Source organism: Raphanus sativus, chromosome 6 (genome assembly GCF_000801105.2).
Source record: "Raphanus sativus cultivar WK10039 chromosome 6, ASM80110v3, whole genome shotgun sequence".
Lineage (NCBI taxonomy): Eukaryota > Viridiplantae > Streptophyta > Magnoliopsida > Brassicales > Brassicaceae > Raphanus > Raphanus sativus.
Window position 1 is genome coordinate 40,966,057 of NC_079516.1, and position 26,400 is coordinate 40,992,456.

Here is a 26,400-nt window from a genome sequence, read left to right on the forward strand (position 1 = left end):
AATGTTTTTGCATAAAGTCATAAACCATAATATTAAACCTAGTAGATATTTTAAACAAATATATTTTAGTTTTCCATGTATCGCATGAGATATAATCTAATAAATCTAGAGAAGCAAATTCCACCATGAATTTGATCTCTTCATTATTTTCATACAAGAAATATTGGAACAAGTGAAAAAAACACGAACTAATCATTATTTCTAATTTCACATATGAACTTTTTCAATCTAGTTAATTACTACATAACCAAATCTGAATTCGGTTTACTTACTTTTGGGTACTGAGGTGGCACACACAAGGCTAAAACAGTATTAGTCAGTTTAAAATCAACTTACTTTTGGGTACTGAGGTGGCACACACAAGGCTAAAACAATATTAGTCAGTTTAAAATCAAACCAAATTGACTTCTCGCCTCGTAGAAACGACGTCGTTTGTCATCTGAATTTAACAAATATCTGGGGCTAAACTAAAATTGGTTTCATCGTGATTTCAGAAAAAAAAACAGAGAAAAAGAAGGAATAAAAAAGAGACGACATGGAAGATACATGAAGAAGCTTTCCGACCCACTATAGATGTGGCACACGAGTCATACGACTCACATCAAAAACCATATCTAACCAGGGGCGTCTCTTTCACAAATATCTTAACGTAACTATACTTGTGGAGTTGTGGTTATGAAAACTTTGAAATGAAGGAGAAAAACTCAGCATACAAAGTAAAGATGTTGGTTTAGTTACGGTTTTTGAAAGAGGTGCTCCAGGTTAGTTACGGTTTTTGATGTGAGTCGTATGACTTGTGTGCCACATCTACAGTGAGTCAGAAAGCATCTTCCTGTATCTTCCATGTCGCCTCTTTTTTCCTCCTTATTTTTCTTTGTTTTTTTTTTCTGAAATCACAATGAATCCTAATTTTAATTTAGCCCCATAATTTCAGATGAAAAACGAAACGTTTTTGACGAAATAAATTGAAAAAAGACAATTTGGTTTGATTTTAAACGACCAATACTCTTTTAGATTCGTGTGTGACACCTCAGCATCCAACGTTAAGTAAACTGAAATCAGATTCGTTTATATAGCAATTAACCAGATGTGTGAAATTCAAAATATGTTTTTGGCTTGATCCAATAGTTCGTATATAAAAATAATGGAGAGATCAAGTTCACGGTGGAACCGTTTTTTCGATAAATCTACCGTTAGATAATGACCTAAGACAATAATTTTATCTCAACTTAATCGGTTATCGGACTCATTGTCACTGGGTTAGTGGCTAAACAAGGAGCGCATGCTATTGGGCCGTGAAGGAACTTGGGTGCAACGAAAGACTCACTTAGACCCAGAGGTTAGCATGTATGTTACAAGAAACTCAGGCTGGTTGCAGCTTTCAACTGTCTGAAACAAAGAAAAGAGAAGAAAATAAAGTAGGGTAATCGTCGTGTCTCTCATCTCAATACAAGAATATGTAAAATATCATTCAATCATTGTTGTAGAAATAGAACTAGTCGTATTCGAGAAACAACAAATGAAATTTCAGATTGTCGCATGATTAGTAAAAGCTCATATTCTTGAAAGTTCACATCAATTAGGTTTTCAATTTTGATTTCACTTATATGGTTAGAGAAATGTTACAACTTTTAACCCCTGTGTAAGTGTAAGTCTATAAGTAGGCATGCGGATAAAAATCGAGAATTGAAAACTGAAGCGGAACCGGACAAAAAAACTGAATCAAACCAAACCGAAGTTAAAAAAAAAAAACCGAACTCGAACTGAGTATTGAATGGGTACCCAAATATTCAAAATATAATTTTTATACCTAAAAATACTAATTAATTATATTCAGCACTAAAATTATTAAATATTCTAAAATATTACATATTAACCATACTACCAGAACCGGAATACACAAATATTTTTGATCCAAAGTATTTAAAATTATTCAAATTACCTAATTTTTTTATTCAAAATATTTAAATTTATCGATTATCCGAAAACCCGAAAAAACTGTTTTTATCCCAAATTATCTGAAAGTAACCGAAAATCTGGAACCAAACCAGAATCAAATTAGAACCAAATTTTTATCGGATATTATGTATTTTGTTCTTATAGTTGTTACCCGAACCGAACCGAAAACCAAAATATCCGAAACAAATCTGAACAGAATTTCATAGATAACAGAATGGTTCATATATCTTTAGTACAGAACCGAAACCGAACGCATGAGTCTATCTATAAGAAAAAGAAAAATATTTGCTTATCCAAGGAGTAAAATACTTCCTCATAGTTCCATTTGATTGGTCGAGGAGATTTCTCACTCGAGTATAGTATTCCAACGACACGTGGGATATAGTAGACCCCACACCATCTTGTTCTGACCAATCACAAAGAAAATAAAAATCCTGTTAGATACGCTACGAAGATAAACAGATAAGCCTTTATCTCCCATCAGACCCATCTCATCCGTATAATCAACCACGTCATCTGATCCAACGGCGAAAACTCAGCAATTAAACCACAGCCACTAGAACCCACATCACAATTGTCTATTTCTTCACGATCATCGCCACACACATCTTTCAATCTCTTCTTGATTCCAATCCATTCTCTACTACCTTCCTGTATCCAAGCTCTGTAGGGGAAATGGCCACTGTCACTACTCAAGCCTCGGCCTCGATATTCAGACCATGCACTTCCAAGCCAAGATTCCTCACCGGTTCTTCCGGTAGGTTGAACCGAGAATTGTCGTTTAAGTCAATCGGCTCAAAGACGTCCTCGTTCAAGGTTGAAGCTAAGAAAGGAGAATGGTTGCCCGGTTTGGCATCTCCTGGTTATCTCAACGGCAGGTAATTTTACAAAATGTGCATCCAGTTTTTGTTTAGTTTAAAGCTGTCCGAAACCGGTTTAGACAAACGTTTTGGTTTAGTTAGATTAGATCGGATCTGCCCGGTACCGGTTTAGGTAGTGTGTACGTTATGGTCCGGTCCACTCACTCGCTCCTTTATACATGTATTTTTTTCAGTCTTGCCGGTGATAATGGGTTTGACCCATTGGGACTGGCAGAGGATCCAGAGAACTTGAAGTGGTTCATCCAGGCAGAGCTTGTCAACGGACGGTGGGCCATGCTCGGCGTCGCAGGGATGCTTTTGCCTGAAGTTTTCACCAAGATCGGTGAGACACCATTTATTATAACATGACCCTTGAAACATTTTTTTCAAGAACTTAAAACATGGTTTTGTCAATTTGTAGGAATCATCAACGTTCCTGAGTGGTATGATGCCGGGAAAGAGCAGTATTTTGCATCATCATCGACATTGTTCGTGATCGAGTTCATATTGTTTCATTACGTTGAGATCAGACGGTGGCAGGACATTAAGAACCCAGGGAGTGTGAACCAAGACCCTATCTTCAAGCAATACAGCTTGCCTCCAAATGAAGTTGGTTACCCCGGAGGAATCTTTAACCCTCTTAACTTCGCTCCTACGCTCGAGGCTAAGGAGAAAGAGCTTGCAAATGGTAAGCTTAGGGGAGTTGGTTTTCTGTTATCTTGTCACACAAATTAACACGGTTAAAGACTAAAAGACTCTTTTATTGTGGTGGTTGCAGGGAGGTTGGCGATGTTGGCATTCTTAGGGTTCGTGATTCAACACAATGTGACTGGAAAGGGACCATTTGAGAACCTGTTGCAGCACTTGTCTGACCCATGGCACAACACTATTGTCCAAACCTTCAGCGGATGATTTAAGACGGACCTATGAATTTAATACATCTCTATCTTATGCTACCTTAATATATCTGTGTGTGTGAGTTGCATCTTAGAGTTCTTGGTTTGTGAGCATGAGACAATATGGTATTGTTGTAGCACATTTAAAAATCTTCAGTGTACAAAGGAACCAAGTTCATCAGGATTATGCTACTCTTTAATACCTATCTCTTTTCATGTGGTACAATGATTTAAGCACATCGTAACTTAGAATCCAAATCACCTCAAACATTTGCAACCCTAATGATTTTTTAATGTAAGACAATGGCTACAACCAAATCACTTGCTACATTATCTTAAAAGCAAGTTGTACACACGTAGAAGCATTGTTAAGGATAATACATCATTAGTGTTGTTAAGGATAGAAGCAGAGGCTACTTGCTCTATTTTGTTACTGTCCTCTGGACCGTTGAAACACCGTCCACGAATTTTGTCCGGAAGAGAACATTGGCGTTGTTGAACATTCCTTCTTTCAGAGAAACCACGATGAACTGTTTAAGAGAGATCAAATAAACACATAGGCTTTAAGATTTTCAGGATCATGGGAGTAGCTAGTGACTACAAGATCAGAGAAACACAGATATTATGTGACCTGTGAATGCGGGAAATGAGCTTTGATCATTCTCCCTATGTTCTGCGTGTGGCTAAGATCGAGAGCTGCATCAACCTAATAAAATCAATGCAACAAATTATCTTATGTTCTATAGAAACTGGAATTGACCATAGTCAATTGATTTATGAAAACTGGAAAATCTAGGTGTAGTACCTCGTCTAAGATATAAAGAGGAGCTGGCTTGAAGAGAAGCAACGAAAGGATTAAAGAAAGTGCAAGCAGAGATCTTTGCCCTCCACTTAGTTCAGATAGAGACTGTTTCCAGACACTTCCAAAAGCAACACGGACCTCAAGACCATCGAGGAAACTACCTCCTTCTGGAGGTTCTAGTTTTGCCATGGTACCAGGTAGTAGTGTTGAAAAGATGGAACCAAAATCCCTGTACATGTAGTAAAATGAAGTGAATCTCGTGGTTACAACACGAAACAAAAAAAGAAAATAAGCGACTCACTGATTAACTTTAACCCATGTAACTTTCAGTGTTTCCTTTTTCTTCTCATCAAGCTCCTCGATCACTTTCTTGATTTTGGATTTGTCAGTCTATGGAAAAAATGAAAGAGAACACAGGTTTAAACGCAAGTACAGCTGTTAAAATATGTTTGCACAGACCCTCGAGAACAAACCTCGATTATATTTTTCTTGGACATAAGAGCATTGTATTCATCTTCTGCTTTCTCAAACATAGCCATGACCTTCTTGTTCACTCTTTTCTCCAGACTTTATAAGAGAAATAAATAGCCAGGAAAACAGAGAAGCGATGATTTATCAGATACTTGACGAGAAGAAACAAGAAAGGAGAAGAAAGACATACCTTGATTGATCTGTCTGGAGCCTTTCAAGTTCTTCTCTTGCTTTATAAGGATCACGGGATTCAAAATCATAGTCCGTCCCTCCTTTTCCGAAAAGCGTTTTCTCGGTTACTATCCATGCATGCTTCTCAATAAGTTTGTCTACCTTCACAGAACAATCTTTCTGTTCCATCTCCATCCTCGTTACCTAATCAGAGTAAAAAACCATTAAATAAACCCAAGAAATCTATCATTAGATTAGGAGACCGCCGCAAGAGTAATGCATCTCCGGCGAAAAAAAACATTGAAGAAAGAATACCTCATTTTGCAACTTCTTCTTCTCAAGCTTCATGTCGCTAAGCTTCTGCAGACATTTTTCCTGGTCTGCAACAAACCCACTTATCTGTGTATCACATTCCTTCATCTTTTCGTGTATTAACTTGAGCTCAGCGAGAGACTGATCATGATCCTTCTGTATGGCTTCCACCTGCAGGATAATCACATCCAGAAGTTATGTATATATTATATATTCTTAAGAAATAACTGCAGTACCTTGGCTCGTTGCTGGTCCACATCGGAAGCCAGACTGCTAATTTGCGTCCTCAGTGAAGCTAGCTGGCTCTCTAAAGATGACTGTTCCTGCACCACTGCTTCTTGCTCCATCACAAGCCTCTCTCTTTCGTTTTCATGACCCTATGGAGCAAGACGTAACATAGAGCAAAATCATTTAGAAACGTCAAAAGGCTAACAGCTGGACAAACCAAAATAAGGAAAAGGCAAGAAGTTCAGTAAGTTTTTGATCGAAAGATCTGGAGTACCTTTAGATCTTTTGAAGATGCCTGAATACGAGCTTTGATAGTTTTAATGTTCTTTTCCAAGTCCTTGAGTCTTCCCTCTCTGTTCTTATCATGATCTTTGATGGATTTCTCTAGCGTGGAGACAGTATCAGCACAACTCTTGTAATGACCTTCTCTCTCTTTGATCTGGGATCTCATATCTTCAAACTCTTCTTCAAGTTTCTTCACCGCTTCACCAAGCTACATATATAGACAATTGGTAGAAGGGAGCAAAAGTATTAAATGCGCTTTCAGCACACCACAATACATCAAAATTTTGAATTGGGAGAAAGTAAACAAGAAAGATGTGGATAAAAGAAGATGCAAAATGGAGATGCAGACCTTGTGGTGCTCGTTCTGTTCAGCTCTTTTTAGAAATAAGGATAGGTCATACATTTTCAGCTCTAACTGTGCTTTCATGTCTGTGAACTTCTTTTGAAGAGGCTTAAGCTCATTGATCTGCATTGTTAAAAAGAACCAGCAGTGTTTTACACAACCATAAAAGTTAATTTTACCAGGGAGCCCAAAGAGAGAGCCCACAATAACATTCTGTGCGTGCCTTCACAAACATATGTGAGGTGCGGAAAAGTCCTACAAAACCAGACATGAGATATAAAATATGCTCCAATCACATTAGCTAAACATTTGCTTTCTTTAGCCGGAAACAACTATGGTCAGTTTCAGCAGCTCAGATTATATTTCTATAAAAAATCAATGAATAAACATGAGAGCTTAGTTCCCACTGATCCAGATCTAATTCTAAACTGTCGAAGATGTATAAGCTTTATGTTTTAGCGGTTTGATCGAAATTATATGATGTCTAACTCAGCTGGCAAACCCCAATTTGTCTTTTTCTAAAAGGAAAGTAATATTTATGAAAAGAAACTGAAGAAAATTTACCTTTGCTTCAATTTCATACAACCTTTTCTGGTGTACTTGAAATTTTGTTTCAGCCTCTGCCAGATCATGAAGTTGCCTTAGCAGCTCACCTCCACCCCTAAGACAGAAAAATACGAAATACACAATGTTTTTGGTCATTTTTTAGAACTGCTGAACCATATCTGTATGAAATCAAAGTACATGAACGCCAGAAAGATCTAGAGGTATAACCGAAAAGAACGACATACTTGCGACTTCCACCAGTAAGAAGACCACTTGGCTGAAATATATCACCTTCAAGTGTCACAGTTGGAGTCCGAATGTCCCTATTAAAAGCAACCTGCCGAACAATAATTTGAGCAGCAAATCAAAGAATGAAACATCTAAATAGAAAAAGAGAGGTCTGCCATCGAAATATAGGTATCTTATAGTAGAGAATATAAAAAGAGAGGTCTGCCATCCAATTTGGAATGAACATATAACCCAACAAAGCGATCAAGTTTTGAGAGAAAAAAACAATCATAAGAGAACTCTCCCTCTGCTAGACACCATGGTCAGAGAGGCTAGACATTTACATATTATTGAATCATTGACAGAAAATAAACTCTTCTAGGGCCATTCCTTAGTCTAAAAAAGGAAATCATTGTTTGGAATTTTGACATATATTTGTATTTTGCATTCTGATAATTAAAGAGAAGGTTGATTTATATATCAACGACGCAGCTGAAAATACATTTCAAGTAAGAACAAACATGGGAAACATACTCTAATGTCTCTACAACATTCTCCACCAACACAGAGTTAGAACACAAATACTCTGTTTGTCTAGGAAATACTTACTTCCTTTGCCACATCAGTCGTTTTGCAAACAAAAGTGGATCCAAATACAAATTCCATGGCATTCTGCAAAGAATTGGAGAATGTCGGAAATTAATGGTCATGGTAGTCGTTTCTGTCTGTCCGTAACAAAATGTTATGAAACTAAAAATCAGTAGATAGACAACTCATGAATGTGACTGCTATTTTCTGCATTGCATAATATATTAGCTATCAGAAATTTAATAAACTAATGGATGATGCAAATGTAACAGATTCTTGGTATTCTGAGAAGGAAACCAACGCACCTTTATTTCTTCGCTATAACCAACTAAAGAAAGTGCCAGTTCCGCGTTACCCTTCCCCACCTGAAAATTAAAAGAAAATCAGCAAAGAACAAAGAACAAAGAGTTGAATTTGACAGTAAAATAAGAAGATCCAAATACCAATTTGACAGCGGCTTGCTGCACTCTATCTGAAACCAAGTGAGACTGAATTTTGTTAAGAGGTATAATTGTAACCCTTCTGCGTAGATCACCCTTTTGTAGGAGCTGTTTTCCAGTATCTTCTGTGTCTACAACAACATTAAATAACTTTCCACCAGCAGTAACCTGAAAAATAGTCACCTTTAGAGACCTCAAACGAGTTAACAACGCACGATGATAAGATAGTACCCACTTACCTCCAGAGCTGTCATTGAGGACCTATCATTTACTTTTATCAGTTTCGCAACCACACCTTTCACCTTTGATCGATCAAAGTTCTTCACAGGATCACGATATGTAAACTGAACATTTGCTAATTGAGCTGAAAGATTTCGCACAGTGTCTTTCAGCCTTTGCCCAATTTCAAGTTCCGATCCTCGATCCTAAGAGAAAATTTGAGACGGGTCTTTATGAACAGAAGGGAAAAAAAAATCAAATAACAAGTGCGCTAAACCTTCTCCAATGCTTCCATCTGACCCTCTTTATATGGAACAGAATCAAGTGCCTTTTTCACACTTTCAACATCGTTTTTCCTAGCATCAAGTTCATTTTCCACTGCAACAGCTTCTTCTCGTTTTGACATTAATTGGGACTTTTTCTCTTTTAGCTCCTTTTCACAGTGGCTAATTTTGGTATTCAGCTGCTTCAACTCCGTTTCAGCTGTTCCAACAGAAATCTTTGCATCACGTAGTTGATCTTCAAGGCATTTTTCTTCGTCTCCACTACTCTTACCAGCTAGAACACCCTGATTATCAACAGACCTAAATTCAATTAACATACAAGATAGACTAAAGCAATTTGGCAGTAAATAAAGATTCTTCTTTAGGTGGTACTACTTGGTGTTCTCTTTCACACTCTTCTAGTGCGGTGGAAAGTTCCTGAAATTTCCGTTTTAGGTCTGCTGCTCCTTCCTCGGACTTTTTCAGAGAAGAAGCTCTCTCTTCTACAGATTTCTTCAAATCTTCTATATTATGAACAATCTAGCAACACCAAAAGTGGTCAGAAATCGCAATAGAATCTGTCAACGTTCCAACACAAGGTAAAGACCTGTCACCTAACCTTTTCAGCATTCTTTTCTTCGCCCTGAAGAGTGTCCTCCATATTATTAAGCTTTGATCTTTCACGTGTGACTTCATTAGACATTGAATCCACTTTGTCAGACAAAGTTTTAACTTCTCCACCCATGCTGGCTTCCCTTTCCTGAGTCAAAGCTTTCACTTGTTTCTCCAGTTCCAATATATCTCCCTGTGTCTTCTCCGTCTCTTGGTCAATACTCGTCATTTTTGTCTTCATCTGCTCAACCCCATGAAGAGAGCTGTCTCGAACTTTCTCTGCTTGAACATATTCAAAAGCGACACAGAACCTCTTGACCCGGTCCAGCTCAGCGTTACCATTAGCCCACTGCATATACTGCGACTTTTCTCTCCTCAGCTTCTCCAAAGCCGGCGATATCTCTTGGTCAAGGAGCTTATTTATCTCATCGACCTTGGTTTGCTTTTTCTCCAGCGTCTTCAATGCAGCCTCTTTCTTGTTCTCATACATTCTCGTACCAGCGGCTTCTTCAAGCATGGATAAGATCTCCGGAGGTTTCATATTCAAAACCTTAGTTATACGCCCTTGCATAATCAGAAAATGGGGATTGTTGACGTTAAGTTGGACCGAGTGGAAAAGGTTCTGCACTTGACTTGGTTGAGCAAGCTTCCCATTGATCAAATACTTGTTCCTTCCACCAACAACAATCTTCAAAACCAAAAAAAAAAAAAAACTAATCAAGCTAAGACCTTTTCACCATAAAGCTTCCAAATACTTGTTCCTTCCACCAAAAAAAAAAAATCTTTAAAGCCAAAAGACACAAACAAAAAGAAGAAAAACCAATCAAGGTTACACCTTTTTCACCATAGCCTTTATAGTCATAGTCTAATCAAAACTAAACAAGCTAATAAAGAAAAAAAAACAATTAAAGCTAAGACCTTTTTTCATTACAATATCCATTAACAAACTAAGTAAAGAGCAAAAGAGAGACGCACTTGTCGAGTGACGGTTATCTCAGAGTGTTGTTCGTAGCCGAGAGGACTCCTATTCACCTCGGAGTTATCAAAAGTAACCGAGACAGTGGCCTTGGTAATGCCAGCCTGTCCTTGCTTGTAGACGAGCTCCTGGAGATTAGCGGCTCGGACTTGCTGGAGGTTAGTGATGCCGAGGACGAAGCAGACGGAGTCGAGGATGTTTGATTTCCCGGACCCGTTCAGACCAGTGATGGCGTTGAAATGCGGGTCGAAGCCCGGAACTACAGTCCTCGTCGCGTATGATTTGAAACCTTCCAGGCATATCTCCTTTATGTGCATCTTCCTTCGGAAAAATTGACCCTAGAAAAAAGCTATTCACATAAACAACCCTAGAAGAGGAAGCTTAATTTCGAAACTATTGAAATCGCAATCTAACCGTTGCGGGAGAAGCAGAGAGACGAATCTTCTTCACTCCTGTGAGAATTATTCCGAGTGAAATTGAATTCTGTTTTTTGTTTTTTTTTTTTTTCCAAATTTGGGAGTTTCGATTTAGGTTAAGCAAAAGCGCGGGAGAATGGACTTTAGTATCCCTACTCTAACCTTCTATTCCATCTGAAGGGACCTACTTTTTTTTTGCAGATGTAGGGCTGTTTGTTTCTCCAATGAATCATTTGGATGAAAGATGAAAGTTTTGTTTATTTAGGTACTAAAATTACAACTCATTCAAATGGATCATCCGGATGACTTTTGAAAATCTAGGCTTAATTTTAAAGTCCATTCAAATAAATCAATTTGGATCATTTGAATGGAAATGGTTCATTTAAAATGGTATAATATCTATTATGCCCCTAATGTAATTGATAAATTACAAACATAAATATAATATCATTTTGTCACACATGAAAACTAATAAAACTACGAAATTTTTTTTTTTCCGCGAAAACCTAAAAACTAAATTTTCACACCAAAATTTCAAAACGCATTTTTCCGCCAGGCAAAAATGCGTTTTCCCGCCAAAACCGAAAAATCTTGTTTTCCCGCGAAACCGCAAATTTTCCCGCAAAAACCACAAAAACACGTTTTCCCGCAAAACCACAAAATCTCGTTTTCCCACCAAAACCGCAAAATCTTGTTTTTCCGCCAAAACCGAAAAATCTCGTTTACCCGCCAAAACTGAAAAATCTCATTTTCTCGCAAAAATGTGTTTTCCGCCAAAACCACAAAATTGTGTTTTCCCACCAAAATCTCAAAAACGGGCTTTCTCACCAAAATCGAAAAATCTCGTTATCCCGCGAAAACGCGTTTTCCCGTCAAAACCGAAAAATCTCTTTTTCCCGCCAAAACCGCAAAAACACATTTTTCCGCCAAAACCACAAAATCTCGTTTTTCCGCCAAAACCACAAAAACGCGTTTTCCCGCCAAACTGCAAAAACATATTTTTCCGCCAAAACCGCAAAAGCGCGTTTTCCCGCCAAAACTGAAAAAATCTTGTTTTCCCGCAAAAACCACAAAACGTGTTTTCCCGCCAAAATAAAAAAATCTTGTTTTCCCGTGAAAACCGCAAAAATGCATTTTCCCGCCAAAACCATCAAAATGTGTTTTCCCGCCAAAATCACACAAACGTGTTTTCCTGCCAAAACCGCAAAATTTTGTTTTCCCGCTAAAACAAAAAATCTCGTTTTCCCACCAAAATAAAAAAAATCTCGTTTATTTGCCAAACTGAAAAATCTCGTTACCGCAAAAACGTGTTTCCCGCCAAAACCGCAAAAACGTTTTTTTCGCCAAAATCAAAAATTTGTATTCTCACACCAAACAAAAAAAAAAGTTTTTTTGGCCGCTAAAACCGATAAATCTTGTTTTTCCGCTCCAACAACAAAAAAACGTGTTAATTTTGAAATAATTCTAATGTAAATATATTAAACTAAATAATTAAATGTAATATATTTAAAAATAATATCAACCGTATGATTAAATTAATACAAGAATATTTTGGTAATTTGTTTATTAAACTCATTTGGATGGAAATGAAAATAAAGAAACAAACATATGATTCATTCAGATGATTCATCTCGATGAGATATCTGGATGGACAAACAAACATGTACAAAAATCTGAATGGATCATTTGAATAGATCATACAAATGAATCATTTAAATGGAAATGACAAATGGTGAAACAAACAGCCCCGTAAACTTTTTTTTTAGATGTAAACTAGGAGGTGTTTGTCCTTCGACTCAAATAATCCTCTTAGATCCGGAACTAACCGACGCTAATACCGATAATATGGCGTAAAACATCTCTCCCAAAGGAAATCGAACTATGGATGCAATAGAACCTACTCCAAACATTAAATCACTAGTCCAACGCACCGTTTGTAATTGTAGATTTAAACTTAAACCGAATATCCGACAAATAATTCAAAAAATAAATATATATATTAAATATTTTCTAAAGCTTTAGATTCAGATTTTTTTAATATAGTTTTGAGATTGGTTGACAAAAATATACAGTTTTGCGATTATATACATCTTGTAGTTTTTTTTTCCGTCTTAAAATTATATTAAAGGAAGGTCCAAAGACCGATAATGGGTGGGCCACAATCCTAATACCCTTACATCCAACTAAAAGCCACACAAACAAACTGCGCCACAAAACAAAATAAATTGGGCCTAGAACCCATTTTCACAGACGAAACCCATCTGCTCAGACCTGCTGACAATTTGGGAAACGAGACTACGTGTTGCCATCCTCACCAAGGCATGGACACGCACCCGATCCCTCCACTCAATGTCGCCGCTGCAGATTTTCTCCAGAGGACACGGCCGAATCCCACCAGCCGTTGCAAACCTCGGTGCCACCCACCAGCTTTCTTGCTTCCAACCTCGACAGATAAAGAAGCCGCATCACCATCGTCTTTGAATAGATTTAAAACACCGGAGAGCTTCATCGGGACTTACCTGAGATCTCGACCCGAGGCGTCGCGGTCCACAGCTTCAACATCACCGCTTCATCTACTGGAGAGCATCTATCGATAACTCGAGATCTCTTCCAATCCGAAGCCAAACCCACCCACAAAACACCAAACGAAACCTCACTGGAGTATAGGAAGCCTCTGTCTAAAGAAAACTCTAAAGCCGACCGCCCACTGAAAAAAAGGTGCGACGACGGAAACCACAGATCTACACAAAATCCTAAAAGAAAAGACGCTTTACACAACTCAGAAGGGAAGCCGGACCGACGGACGGTGACTGTGAAAGCTTACTCCGTCGGCCAGAAAGCTTTGATCTCTCTCGGTGTTTTCTCTCTCTACTCTCTCTCTCCTCTGTATCTTTGTTTATACATCTTGTAGTTTAGTTTCTAAGGACATTGGAATATGTTTTTCAGATACTTTGGTTATTTTTGCTAAATATTTAAATCAAATAATTTAGGGGGGTGTATTCAACCGAGAGTTTCAGGTGATTTGTATTAAAATGACAAATCCACTGTTATTCAAACATGAATTTCAAAAACTCATTTAAAATCCACTGTTATTGAACTTGACATTTCGTTAAGTACTCTGAAATCCACTGTTATTGAAAATATTTTAAATTGTGGGATTTTAAAGTTTTGAGGTGATTTTAGAGTGTTTGTGTGGAGTTTCTTAGTTAAAAATATTAAAACTCAAATTCCATTGTTTTAGATGATATTCTAGAGTAGTTTAACAAAAATCACTTAAATCTCTGCAACTTATTAAAATCATTTAAAACTCCATTAAAAATCAAATCACATTAAATATTAAATATATTAAATTGAATACATAGTGTTTTATCTCGTGTTTTTATTTCCCCAAACCTTCTAAGCAGTCTAGAGTGTCTCTAGATATCGATTATCTCTCTCTCGACTCTCTTTGGGTATTATCTTTTGACATAGAAGTAGGAAGCTGGCTCACGAATGGCGCTACGAGCACTCTCCACGTTCCCTTCTCTTCCTCGTCGCTTCACCAGACGCGACCCCGCTCTCACCTCGATCCACCGAAACCCCGCGACGTCCATCGTATGCAAGTCCATCTCCTCCGGTTCAGAACCGACGGTCTCACTCTCGGAGCGGGACGGCTTCGCGGCTGCTGCTCCGACCCCCGGAGAGAGGTTCCTGGAGAGCCAACGAGCTCACCAAGCTCAGAAAGTGCTCAAAAGAGAGACGAAGAAGAATAAAAAGAAGGAAGAAGAGAGCGTGCGCAAAGTCGTCGTCGTCGACACCTCCGTCTCCTGTTGCTACGGCTGCGGAGCTCCGTTACAGACCTCCGACGTTGATTCTCCCGGATTCGTCGATCTCGTTACTTACGACTTGGTACGAAATTTTGGGTCTTTTTTTGCTTACTTTGTTGTACGAAATCAAGTTCGAATCCGGCCACTAGGAAATTAACATTTCGACATGGCCGAAATAGATGACTAACACGTGGCAGTGGCAACACGTGACTAATTTGGACCGTTACTAGTTTGTGACTAGTTTGGACCGTGGGATATGATACCTCTGTATAATTAAAAGAAAAAATCTAAGTTCGGATCTTTTGTTGCTGTTGCAGAAGAAGAAACATCACCAGCTGAGAACGGTGATATGTGGAAGATGTCAGCTTTTGTCTCATGGACATATGATTACAGCTGTCGGTGGCAACGGAGGGTACGCTGGTGGTGGGAAGCAGTTCGTCTCGGCTGATGAACTCAGGGAGAAGCTCTCTCACTTGCGTTATGAGAAGGCTTTGATTGTTAAGTTGGTCGACGTTGTGGATTTCAATGGTAGCTTTTTAGCTCGTGTTCGTGATCTAGTTGGTGCTAATCCCATCATACTAGTTATAACTAAGGTAACAAACCTGGCTTGCTTTCTCTTCAAATCCTGTTCCAGCTTCTCTCTGATGAATTAATTACTGTGTTTTTTGTGCTTTTTTAGGTTGATCTCCTTCCTAAAGGAACAGATATGAATTGTATTGGTGATTGGGTTGTGGAAATGACCACGAAGAAAAAGCTAAAGTAGGTAGCCGAGTACTTACACATGAGTTTGACTTGATGTTTGTGGAGCTAGTGTCTGATTTTGGATGTGTATAATCTTTACCAGTGTCTTGAGTGTCCATCTCACAAGTTCCAAGTCTCTGGATGGAGTTAGCGGAGTTGCGTCTGAAATCCAGAAGGAGAAAAAGGTAGTACATGTCCTTCAAGTTGTCTTCACACTAGTGTGCTAATAGATTTCTTTTGCTTTTGGCTGAATATTGAACAATTCATTTTTATCTTCTGTAACCTAACCTCTCTATCCATGTTTTTGTGTTTCAGGGACGAGATGTCTACATTCTGGTATGTGCATTCTCTGTTTTTTTTTTGTTTTATTAAACTAAATAATGAGTTTAAGGTTTGCAAAACCTAGAGCTGGCTGCCCAAGTTCTTACTTAACATAATAGCTTAATGTATCTTAAATGAGAGAGAGACCGTTCTTACCTCCTGTTTGACTACACTGGTCTGGCAAATATTCATTCATCATGGCTTCATGCTTTCACAGGGTGCAGCCAACGTGGGGAAGTCAGCATTCATCAATGCTTTGCTGAGTAAGTCCTTTAACCTCTATTGTGTTTACGTCACTTTTGTAACTGCTTCAGTACTACTTAGTACTTACCTCTGTTTTTTTTGTGTCTGGGTTGCTGCTGCTTTAGTCTGATCTCTCTATAATATAAGTTGTATCTATATAGAGTTAAATGTTTGTATATGTACTTCAATATACAGAAACAATGGCCGAAAGGGATCCTGTTGCAGCAGCGGCACAAAAGTACAAACCAATTCAGTCAGCTGTCCCTGGAACAACCTTGGGTCCAATTCAGATCAACGCCTTCCTCGGAGGAGAGGTAACAACCTTCAGATTCTATTTAGCTTTTTCATTTATTTACCCCCAGTGGACATGCTGCTAAAAAGAATCTACCTTATTACCACAGAAGCTGTATGACACACCGGGAGTTCACTTACACCACAGGCAAGCAGCTGTTGTTCATTCAGATGATTTACCCGCCCTTGCTCCTCAAAATCGGCTCAGAGGCCAGTCTTTCGATGTAAGTCTACACATTTTAACATCCTGCTATATAGACTATATATATAATCGTAGCATCAGTGTACGATGATTTTTATTTGTGTTTTGTTCCTTGCAGATTTCAACATTGCCAAATCAATCGTCAAGTAGTAGTCCCGAGGGTGAGACCTTAAACGGTTATACATTCTTTTGGGGAGGTCTCGTCAGGATTGACATCTTGAAGGTAAACAATATTTACCGGAATTTATAATTTATGTTTGTGAGTTGAGATATTAATATGTGAAACCGTGACATTCTATTGCAGGCTCTACCAGAAACACGTTTCACATTCTATGGACCAAAGGCTCTTGAGATCCATGTAGTACCAACTAAAACAGCAACCGAGTTTTACCAGGTAAAGTTTCTTTACACCATCGGTATATCAAAACTTCATTTACAAGTTTAACCATTTACTCGGTAATGTTTTCTGCAGAAAGAAGTGGGCGTGCTTCTCACACCTCCATCAGGGAAAGATCAGATACAGGAGTGGAAAGGGTTGCAATCTCACCGTTTACTCCGTATCGAATTTAACGATCCCAAAAGGTGAAATATTATCCCTATCTATTTATATTATATATTGCTTATCTCTATTTTGGTAAAAAATGAATGGCTCTTCTAACGTTAACACACTTGTTTAACAGACCGGCTAGTGATGTGGCTATTTCTGGGTTAGGATGGATTTCAATCGAACCAATCCGCAGATCAAAAGACTCTGAGCCGCCGAGAGATCTCCAAGAAGCAGAGCATGAGATACGTGTTTGCGTGAGTGTGCCAAAACCAGTTGAAGTGTTTATCAGACCAACACTACCCATTGGCACTTCTGGTGCTGAATGGTATCAGTACCGTGACTTATCCGACAAGGAAGAAGAGCTCAGACCCAAATGGTACTTCTGAATATTTTGTTGTTTAGCTTATAATATAATATATGTAACAGAGTGGTCAAATAGTAAATTGTTTGTAATGAAAATTTACTAAATTAATATTCAAGAAATTAAACATCAAAGTCAACAACATTTCATGAACTGAAAAAGAAAAAAAAACTAAATAACGCTCTACTTCAACGTAGAAATATATAAAACATTAGACGCACAAGTAATCACACTACAGTGGCATCTCCAGTAGATGAACCACGGTCATCTTCAGCTGCAGGAACCACAACCATGTTGTCATACACTAGCGCAGCGGTGGCTCCTCCGAGCAAAGGCCCGACCCAGTAGACGGCTTGGTTCTTGAAGCTTCCGTAAATCATAGCCGACCCAAAGGCACATGCAGGATTCATGGCTCCACCAGAGAACGGACCAGCGGCTAAAACATTGGCGCCCGCAACAAACCCTATGAATATAGGTCCCACGGCTAAAGGTAAGCCACGTCTCGGGTCGTTGGCCGTGAACACGGTGTAGACAAGGACGAACGATAGAACACCCTCGAGAACCGATGCTCCAAAACCCGTCATTTCTCCAGCGATCTTATAGATCGGTACGTGCTGAACAACTCAAAACAGAGATCATTATTATAAAACACAAATTAAAAGACAAAATTACTAGTTATGTTGTGCAAGGAAAATGTTGATTTACCTGTTCAACTACGGTTACTTTAAGGACAAGGCAAGCCATAACAGAGGCGATCATCTGTGATGTCCAGTAGAACATAGCGGTTGGAACGCTAATCCGACCAGCAACCGCCATTCCAAACGTAACCGCTGGATTCACATGGCCGCCAGAGACGTTCCAAGAGATGTAAACTGAAGATGATAATGCAAACGCATTTGCAATCGCCGGTATTAATACACTAAACGGACCCGTAACATCACCCGCAGTCAGTTTCCCTTAGTACACACACAAATAAAGAAACATCTTCTTAGCAAAAAGCAAAAAAAGAGAGAAAGATCAAAATATAATTAGTTTAGAAAAAGAGTGAATTTACTTGAAGCCATGACGGATCCAACGGCTGCGAGGACGAAGAAGAAGGTTGAGATAAACTCAGAAACGTAACATCTCAACGCATTCATACTCACTGCTCCTTGGAACTTACTTGAAAACGTTGTTGGAATCATTCTTCTCATTAATTTCTTTCAATAGTTTTCTTACTTTCTACTTTCTGTTTCTGTGTTAAGTGGATGTTGTAAAACAAACCTATAAATATTAAGAGAACGGTAATTTTTTGTTACAATACATATTTAACCGTTCCAATACAAACGTGTCTTAAACTACTGGCGAATGTGAGAGTGGGGGAAGTTATTTACAGTTATCAGGTTTTTTGAATTTTAAAAATGCCCCACGTAGGTTAATTATGCTTTTTAATACCCTTAGTTTTGTTTCGTTTCAGTTTGACCCTAAACAATATAAAATAGAAGTGTGCATATATATATTCAAGTAAGTTACGCATTGGTCACACTTACAAGTTACAACATACATACATATAGATACGTTCATTTGATCTTAGTATATCTCTCACGATGGCCAATTCCTATACCAACCAGCCCAAGCCGAAACTAAACCGCTTATACCGAGTGTAACCGTGTGGTTACAAAACGGGTTCGGTTGAATTTCCGCCAATGCGATAATCAAATCCGCAACGTTAGCTGAAATTCCCATCAATCTCATCACTATATCTCCCTGAATCTCGCTGATTTTCCCGCTGGTTTCTTCTTTCGGTTCATCATTGGTCTTGAGTCTTTTCAAGGATCCGAGTCTCTGCCTTATGAAAATGCAATCGATGATGATAAAGAAAACGTAACCAAAAGATTCACCAAAAGCCGAGATGAAACTCATTTTCTTAGCGATCTTAGGATCTAGTGTACCGATTCTTGATAACCAAAGGAAATGATCGAAGAAGAAGTAAACCATCTCTCCTGAATTGGCTAGAACCGCCAAGAAACGTATCACAGGTGTTGCACCAGGGTTTCGTCTCAAGGCATTGAAACCCGTGAGAGACCTCCCGGTCCTGTTCGCATGATTCAACCATAAGTTAACAAAAATCGCTATTGTTATAAATATATATCTGTTAAATTATACTAAGTTTCATGTGATAAAAAGTGTATGATTAGTATATAATATGAATCTTAATATTAAAATTTGCTGGATGATGAGATACAATGTTCATTAAGAAGCTATCTAAAGAAACATTACTATATTTACGATTATGCCATTATGTAGATAAGGTAATTAACTAGAGTTGGGTGTGGGGACCTGAATGCTTTGCGGCTGAGACCGGACGCGACCTCCCATTTCTTGAACTTCTCGGCCGCCTCGGGTCGTGTGGCTTCAACGTGCCAGCAGGCTAGCTTGGAGACGTATTGGAATGTTTTCACAAGCTTGTCTATTCCATCTCTCTTAGCCAAGAACACCACCAGCTTGTCCAACGTGTCCGAAGACATTTCTTAAGCGCTGGAAGGAGAGGGAGAAAAATAAAAGATGAAGTTATAGAGATGATGAAGAATAAGATTTGAGCCACAAGTGAAGCTGGTTGCTCGAGTTACTCGGGGGTTTTATTTTCTTGTCTTTTGTTTATTTTAGGTTTGAGTTTAAGATGATTGCTTTGTGGTGGTTACTCAACTTGCTCTTTCAGTCTCATGTTTGATACAGAGCTTGGGATAAAGAAAACATTGTCTTAAATATGTGGAAGAAACTTTCGCAATATTCTCTGCTTTAATTTTTTTTTTTAACGATCTTATCTTTCAATTTATTTTCGGTTTGAAGATAATTTGTCCCTCTTTTACAAATTGGATTGAGCCTTGGAGAATGTGTAGGCACATGAGCACATCAGTAGAGGATAGACAAGTGCGACTGTTCATATAAATGGGCTTGATTCCCGGCTGGAGCATGGGCTTTAGCTCAAACTGAAAACAAATGGCCATAACATACTTGGACCTCGAAACGCTCTTTAAGTGTGTGAATAGAAATGTTATGCTTATGTTAGTTGACAAACAAAAAAATGCTTATGCATAAAACATAGATATATAACGCGTAATTGTTTGCACGAACTTCAAAATTCGCATGGCATGATCCCATCTGTAGTTTGACGTCAACGTAGCCATTTTTATAATAGAAGAACCTATATTTTGATAACTACCAATATGGATTATATGAAGACTGTAAAATAAAGAACGATATGATTTCTAGTCGCAACGCCTATATATTTAACGTTTTGCATAAGATTCACCGAATGGGAATATAGTAACCCACTAACATAAGAGAACAAATCGATCTAGTAATCAACTGGCTAAAGATTGAACGAGATTTCAACACAGACACCACAAACATAGGATGTAATTCAACAGAGACGTTAAAAGGGACTTGCATAATTTCCACAATCACAGTCTGCCTTAAATATAAATGGGACTTATCTAATTTCCAATTTCCACAATCATAGTCTGCCTTAAATATAAATGGGATTTATCTAATTTCGATCACGTGGACTGAAAACATGTACTGAATGTATTGTGGACTGAAAACGTAGACTGTTAACACGTGAATAATTTGGATCCACTTCTGTGGAGATTAGGATATGCATATATAATTCAAAAAAAAAAAAAAAGAAATTGTAAAATAAGTTTGTATCTAAAGTTTTAACATTTCGCATTTGTGTGTCTTTGTAAAAAATATTATGTTTATTCAAAAACACTATTTCGGTATCTTTATCAACAAACAAATAATTATTACTATCTATGCAAGTATTATAGTTGAGAAATAATTTTTAATATCACTAATTTTTAAAACTCCCAAAATAAAATTTATTACAAGGTAAACAATAAATTTGTACTTATACATTTGAGTTTAAGGCTCAGTAATTAGAAATTTTTGTCTAGTATTTAAGAGGTGGGATTAGTGGTTAGAGACTTCAGGCTGTATGGCAATTTAGTATTTTTATTGATTAATAAATGGTCTTTATAAGGATCTTTCCTTTTAATGCTACTAGATCCATTTCCGCGCTACGCGCGGATTATATGCTTTAATTTTTTAAAAAATTATATACTATTTGGCAAAGTAAAAAATTGACAATTGTATTTACATATATATTAATCAGGTCATAAATTTATAGTACCAGTTATTTTCCAACCCAGATTTATTTTCATAATTTTGTTAAGTTTATAATGTTTTGAAATTTCTATTTGAGAAAAAAATATATATATATATATATATAATATATGTGGAATGATTATGAAAATATAAATCATTAAGGTTAAACTATTCTTATTTTGTCTTGCACAACAATTTGGAAATATTAAAATTGTAAACTTGTTTGTTAAAATCAGAAAATATATAGGCTGGTAAGCAATTCGATGAAAGTTAATAAAACTTTAGTTGTGATTTATTACTCATATATATCTTTTATATTTTAGTTTTCACTAAAAATGATTGAACTTCACTTATTTTTTTCTTAAAAAAACTCCACTTATTTATATTTTAGTTGAACATAATATTTATTTATTTATTTTGTTAGCAATTGTAATATTTTCATTCATGGGCAGTTTGTTGTGAATATGTATATTTACTTTTTGGTGGATGTCAAAAAAGCACCTAGCTTCTGCCCTTTAGAGAAGGAAACATTTTTAAAAAAAAAAAATCCCAGAGAAGGAAACATAACTTGTAATAAAATTGAAAACTCTTGAATCAAAGAAAGTCACAGATAAACATACCACAATCCGAGCAGCTTTGTTGAATCCTACAGAGAAATAAACCTAAAAAAAATAGAGAATCTCATGACTTAAGAAATATGACCTGCATTAGTCAAAAAAAAATGAAGAAGAAAGGATGTAACCTGTGCATAATGATAAAGTCACAATTCAAAAATCAGTGCATCTAACTGATCCAGCTATAACAAAAACAATTTTATACTTGTTAAACTATGCATACATTTTCAGATGTCTCTCCCAGAGTTCAAGAATGTTGATAAGCTATCAACATATTCTTCTATGCCAATTCATTAGTCCTCATGTGTTTATAGTATGTGTATATACTAATATAGTCGATCATCAAATCCAGACTTACTTTTCACATCAAACGAAAGAGTTTAAATAGCTGACATAATAAAAATTGAATTACAGTTTCTCACACTCGGTAGATAAAGAAAACAGAGCACTATTCAAAAAATGATACAACGACACATACGAAATAAATATAGATTTACTTTAATTCGGAGGGAACATCTAGAATCCTAAATGTGGTCACATACACACATGCAATGTTCATCATCTTTTCAGTTGTACTTCTTCTTTATCTTTAAGGAATAAAATCGAATAACGTCGTTCTGGGCAGTAAGAGCAGTCTCGACTGGAGTAATGGATTCAAGTTTGGTTAAGTAAGTGAAACAAAAGTAGGTTCCATCCACGTAAGTGTTAGTTTCTCCGACTTCATTCTTCTTTATGATGTTGTAAGCCAATGGAATCACTCTGTTGAAAACTTCCACATACATTCCACCTCCAGCCGCAAGCAACTACCAAAACAAACCATCAAATATATCAAAAATCTTGATGAGGTGTAGTGATGTGCTCATCACCTTGACACCTGAAAGCCAGGCGAGGTACACATGGCGCTCGCTATTGAGCGCTTTAGTATTATTCTTAAGTTGCTTCTAGCAACACCTCACTGATTCCTCTCTCAAACCAACTTCGTTTGTACATATTTTGGTTTCTAAATAAACTTTGGTTTAATACATAACCTCTACCGTCTAATATAACCTATCGACAAACCTAATCTACTATACTATTATAGTTTTTTTTATACAACTCCTAAGTTCTTCACCAGCTCTTTCTTTCTCTTTTCTCTATGTTCTACATTATATCCACTCAGCTTATATCTTCTTTTCTTTTACTGTTAGATCTATTATACTATATTTTCTTATCAAGAACTCTGAATCAGAACTTCAGAGGTTTAGGCTTTCTAGAAAGTATATACTTAGAGTTTACCAAAAGTATATAGTTTTCCAATGGAAGTATTTTCATGTAAAGAAAAAAACATGAGCAGGAGCAATAAAAGATGATAAACACTGCAATGCGTATCCTGATATATATATTGCAACAGTCTGATCCTAGATGTGATGAATTAAGGGAAGCATTTTTACCTTTTATCAAATGTCTTTTCTTTTATCAAATCTGATTTCTATGTTCTTGTTCCTCCTCCTTTCTCTTTATGGTGGGTTTTATCATGAAGTCTCCCAGTTTCATATTATTATAGTTAGGCTGCTAAAACTCAAAAATGATAACAATATTGAAAGTGAAAATGTATGATAAACAAAAACAAAACCTTTTGGTAGAGGAAAACACACAGAGGAAGAATAAGTTTACTTACAACAACCAAATGGTTTAGCGAATGCAAGAGATCCTACGAAAACCTTCAGTTTTTCTAGGTTTTTGCTTCCCCATTCAAGACCCTGTTAGCAAGCCTTGTGTCTCCCTCTGGATCATAAGTGCACAAAATCACGTCTAACAAATCAGATGTTTATTTCATGTTCAGAGACAAAACAAAACAAAAAGCTCTAATTTTAATGCTTTCGAATCAAATATTTTTACCGTAAATCTCTTTGTAACTTATCGTGATTCTCCTTTAGCTCTTGTTTCTTTTTTGTCTGAAACGCCTATAACCTCTTTGTCATCTGTTCCCCATCCGACAACTACCAAAAAAATCAAAATTCCAATTTCCAGAATCATAAAAACCAGAAATAGGAATATAGGATTTCTAAGAGAACCACACAAAAGTTGATTTCGAGAATAAGAGTTCACAAGCCTGAAGTAAAAAAAAAAGTGACTCTTGGGTATGGTAAAGGTTTTGTAGAGAAGGTGAGAAGAAAGGAAGAGGAATCAATGAGTGGACTCTTGGATAGGAAATCAAAAGTTCAGAATACGTTTTGCAGATAAACTGAGAAAAAAAAAGAAAAAGGAATCGATTTTGCCGTATAAAATTGAAGTTCATTATGTTAATGTGTTGACCTAATGACATGTCATAAAACTTGTGTTTCATTGGTTGATTTTTCAAGATGACGTGGACACTCTAGCTGCTCTAGTTCAAGAGCTTTTAGTATAGTTTTGATTTTGATTTTCCAGGAAAAAAAAACTTAAAAGTGATATATCTTTATATATATATATGAGATGTGTCCTATAGAGTTAAAAAAACTATATGTTTGTAAAAGGATTTGCTAAACATGTAAACATAATCTTTTAAATAATTATATCTCAGTTTGTGTTTACAACACAGATATATGTTTATTTTGCACTCAGACCCTTTATCCTTTTAACCGGCCAGTTAATCTAGAAATTTACTGCGGTGAAAGGCATCACATCATACGTGTCCCGTGTTCGAAAGTCCTGGATGCCTAGACTTTGGCATTTTGAAACAAACAAAACGAGTTTGATAGAGAGGACGGCCAGTTAATCTAGAAATTTACTGCGGTGAAAGGCATCACATCATACGTGCCCCGTGTTCGAAAGTCCTGGATGCCTAGACTTTGGCATTTTGAAACAAACAAAACGAGTTTGATAGAGAGGAAACTCAATTCGTTCTTCATAGAACAAGAAGAGGCCATTTAGTTTGTACCTTATCCATGTGTCACCTTAGGACACGAGAATTTTTCTTAACGCCTAAAGGACACATCAAAGTTATAATCGAAGATGGATAGAATAAATATTTCTTATGGTTTCTTCGTTTTCAATGATCAATATATATTTTACATATGAAGCCAACAAAAAATTGAATACGTGTTATCCTTCCATCTTCGGTTGTTTCTGTATTTTGGAAATGATTCTTCCAACAGTAAGCAGTTCACATCTCGGCCCATATAATAAAACAAAACAAAAAACATTCAGTTCATTATTGATGCTGCTTCGAATTCTTCTTGTATATTCGATATCCTACCATGTCGGCCAACAATATTTACCCACAAAGTTACAAATACAGTTCCAAAATACTAACAGTTTAGGATCTTATTATTATTTTTTTTTTTGAATTATACAGTGGTATCTTGACCTCACCAAAATGGTCCAGACTAGTCATGTGTTGCCACATGTCGGTCATCTGTCCCTCACAATGCCGAAATGTTAATTCTCTAGTGGCCGGGATTCGAACCCAGGTGACGGAACTCACAGCTGTGAACCCTTTACCAACTGAACTAGAACCCCCAGTTTTAGGATCTTATTATTACTAGTAAGAAATTATGTGTAACATATTACAACTTATTTGTATTTTTCTTCTCTTTTTGATTAAAAGTTTCTAAGTATAACTGACTTAGTTCTACGCATATTTTTCATTGTGCTAATTTTAATCACTTAGTTTTCTTATCAGCTTGAAATTTAGCTTTCATGAGAAAGCTTTCATAGTACTAGGGATGGGGGTACCTTGATGATAACGAATACAATAAACAGAACAAATTTAAATTTTAAGAACAACAAAATCAAATTAATAATAGAGAAAATTGGCTTCTAAGACCATAATTGACTCTATAATTAGGTATTAAAAATATGTTGGACCGGAAAATGTGTATCTTATGGATTAAGATTGTGAAACTCGTAAAATCTATAAAACCATCAAAATTAAAATAAAAAATTTGAAGAGCAAATTAATTTTATGTATTCTCGTATCAAACACAACACAATAATATATCATATTCTATTGTACTTTACTTGGTAGCAGAATAGTCGATTTTTAGAGATCAAATCTAAAACTTTCGCAAGTTTTAAGATTTGATGATTATGATCATCGGTGATGTTGTCGATGATCAATAAAACTTCCATATATGTGATCTCGTTACGTAAACCCTTTCTCCGCCTAATGGTTAAAACAACAATATACCTTGATATAAGTGTTGGCCATTTTTCTTAATCTTCTTTATTTAGTAGTATTTTATTTAGTAGTAAAACCTTATATCACCCAATGAAACAAGTATCACATAGCAAATGATGTATCGGTTAAAAATCACATAATATATTAGCTAACAAATTATATATCAAAATATTTATCAGCTAACAACAATTTGTTTTGAAAATGACAAATATTAAAAATTTACAAAGTTATGTTTGTCACCTCTATCTATCTTACATATATTGTATATGTATTATATAATAATTTTGAGAAAATGGGCTTCTATGGCTCAATAGGAAAATTCTCCCTAATTTCCATCGACAAACTTACTCAAAGAGAAAAATATGTGTG

General features: G+C 36.7%; 5 protein-coding genes and 1 long non-coding RNA gene across 9 annotated transcripts; 2 read left to right on the top strand and 4 right to left on the bottom strand.

Annotated features, from left to right (window-relative positions):
* The first annotated feature begins 2,563 nt into the window (after positions 1 to 2,563).
* Positions 2,564 to 3,919, top strand: LOC108812318 (chlorophyll a-b binding protein 4, chloroplastic). The gene is made up of 4 exons (XM_018584551.2): positions 2,564 to 2,837; positions 3,014 to 3,162; positions 3,241 to 3,507; positions 3,598 to 3,919. The coding sequence occupies exons 1-4, from the start codon at positions 2,635 to 2,637 to the stop codon at positions 3,729 to 3,731; spliced, it is 753 nt and encodes a 250-aa protein (XP_018440053.1). The 5' UTR covers positions 2,564 to 2,634; the 3' UTR covers positions 3,732 to 3,919.
* Positions 3,920 to 3,961: 42 nt separating this feature from the next.
* Positions 3,962 to 10,730, bottom strand: LOC108812317 (structural maintenance of chromosomes protein 2-2). Its single transcript, XM_018584550.2, has 21 exons — positions 10,614 to 10,730; positions 10,199 to 10,537; positions 9,231 to 9,911; positions 9,008 to 9,151; positions 8,626 to 8,916; positions 8,369 to 8,554; positions 8,133 to 8,297; positions 7,995 to 8,054; positions 7,711 to 7,773; positions 7,119 to 7,210; positions 6,892 to 6,988; positions 6,334 to 6,450; positions 5,974 to 6,192; positions 5,708 to 5,848; positions 5,475 to 5,642; positions 5,179 to 5,363; positions 4,991 to 5,084; positions 4,819 to 4,907; positions 4,521 to 4,746; positions 4,347 to 4,421; positions 3,962 to 4,245 (listed from the first exon to the last, which is right to left on the bottom strand). The coding sequence occupies exons 2-21, from the start codon at positions 10,514 to 10,516 to the stop codon at positions 4,138 to 4,140; spliced, it is 3,519 nt and encodes a 1,172-aa protein (XP_018440052.1). The 5' UTR covers positions 10,517 to 10,537; positions 10,614 to 10,730; the 3' UTR covers positions 3,962 to 4,137.
* Positions 10,731 to 14,042: 3,312 nt separating this feature from the next.
* LOC108805938 (NO-associated protein 1, chloroplastic/mitochondrial) lies at positions 14,043 to 17,271 on the top strand. Its single transcript, XM_018577931.2, has 12 exons — positions 14,043 to 14,503; positions 14,739 to 15,014; positions 15,101 to 15,180; positions 15,266 to 15,347; positions 15,478 to 15,498; positions 15,701 to 15,746; positions 15,922 to 16,040; positions 16,128 to 16,241; positions 16,338 to 16,442; positions 16,524 to 16,613; positions 16,692 to 16,801; positions 16,900 to 17,271. The coding sequence occupies exons 1-12, from the start codon at positions 14,108 to 14,110 to the stop codon at positions 17,150 to 17,152; spliced, it is 1,692 nt and encodes a 563-aa protein (XP_018433433.1). The 5' UTR covers positions 14,043 to 14,107; the 3' UTR covers positions 17,153 to 17,271.
* LOC108805939 (probable aquaporin TIP5-1) lies at positions 17,216 to 18,475 on the bottom strand. The gene is made up of 3 exons (XM_018577932.2): positions 18,182 to 18,475; positions 17,833 to 18,083; positions 17,216 to 17,741 (listed from the first exon to the last, which is right to left on the bottom strand). The coding sequence occupies exons 1-3, from the start codon at positions 18,318 to 18,320 to the stop codon at positions 17,355 to 17,357; spliced, it is 777 nt and encodes a 258-aa protein (XP_018433434.1). The 5' UTR covers positions 18,321 to 18,475; the 3' UTR covers positions 17,216 to 17,354.
* A 125-nt stretch (positions 18,476 to 18,600) lies between these two features.
* LOC108811257 (peroxisomal membrane protein 11B) lies at positions 18,601 to 19,872 on the bottom strand. Its single transcript, XM_018583301.1, has 2 exons — positions 19,447 to 19,872; positions 18,601 to 19,201 (listed from the first exon to the last, which is right to left on the bottom strand). Exons 1-2 carry the CDS (start codon positions 19,632 to 19,634, stop codon positions 18,709 to 18,711), a joined length of 681 nt encoding a protein of 226 aa, XP_018438803.1. The 5' UTR covers positions 19,635 to 19,872; the 3' UTR covers positions 18,601 to 18,708.
* A 2,394-nt stretch (positions 19,873 to 22,266) lies between these two features.
* On the bottom strand, positions 22,267 to 24,169 carry LOC108838032 (uncharacterized). 4 transcript variants are annotated; one of them, XR_001947437.2, is made up of 4 exons: positions 23,769 to 24,163; positions 23,548 to 23,654; positions 23,321 to 23,447; positions 22,267 to 22,693 (listed from the first exon to the last, which is right to left on the bottom strand). It is a non-coding gene; the product is annotated as an uncharacterized LOC108838032 (long non-coding RNA). The 4 variants fall into 4 exon arrangements; XR_008934739.1 differs by having other exon boundaries at positions 23,321 to 23,438; positions 23,769 to 24,161; XR_001947436.2 differs by having other exon boundaries at positions 23,321 to 23,441; positions 23,769 to 24,161.
* Positions 24,170 to 26,400: the final 2,231 nt, after the last annotated feature.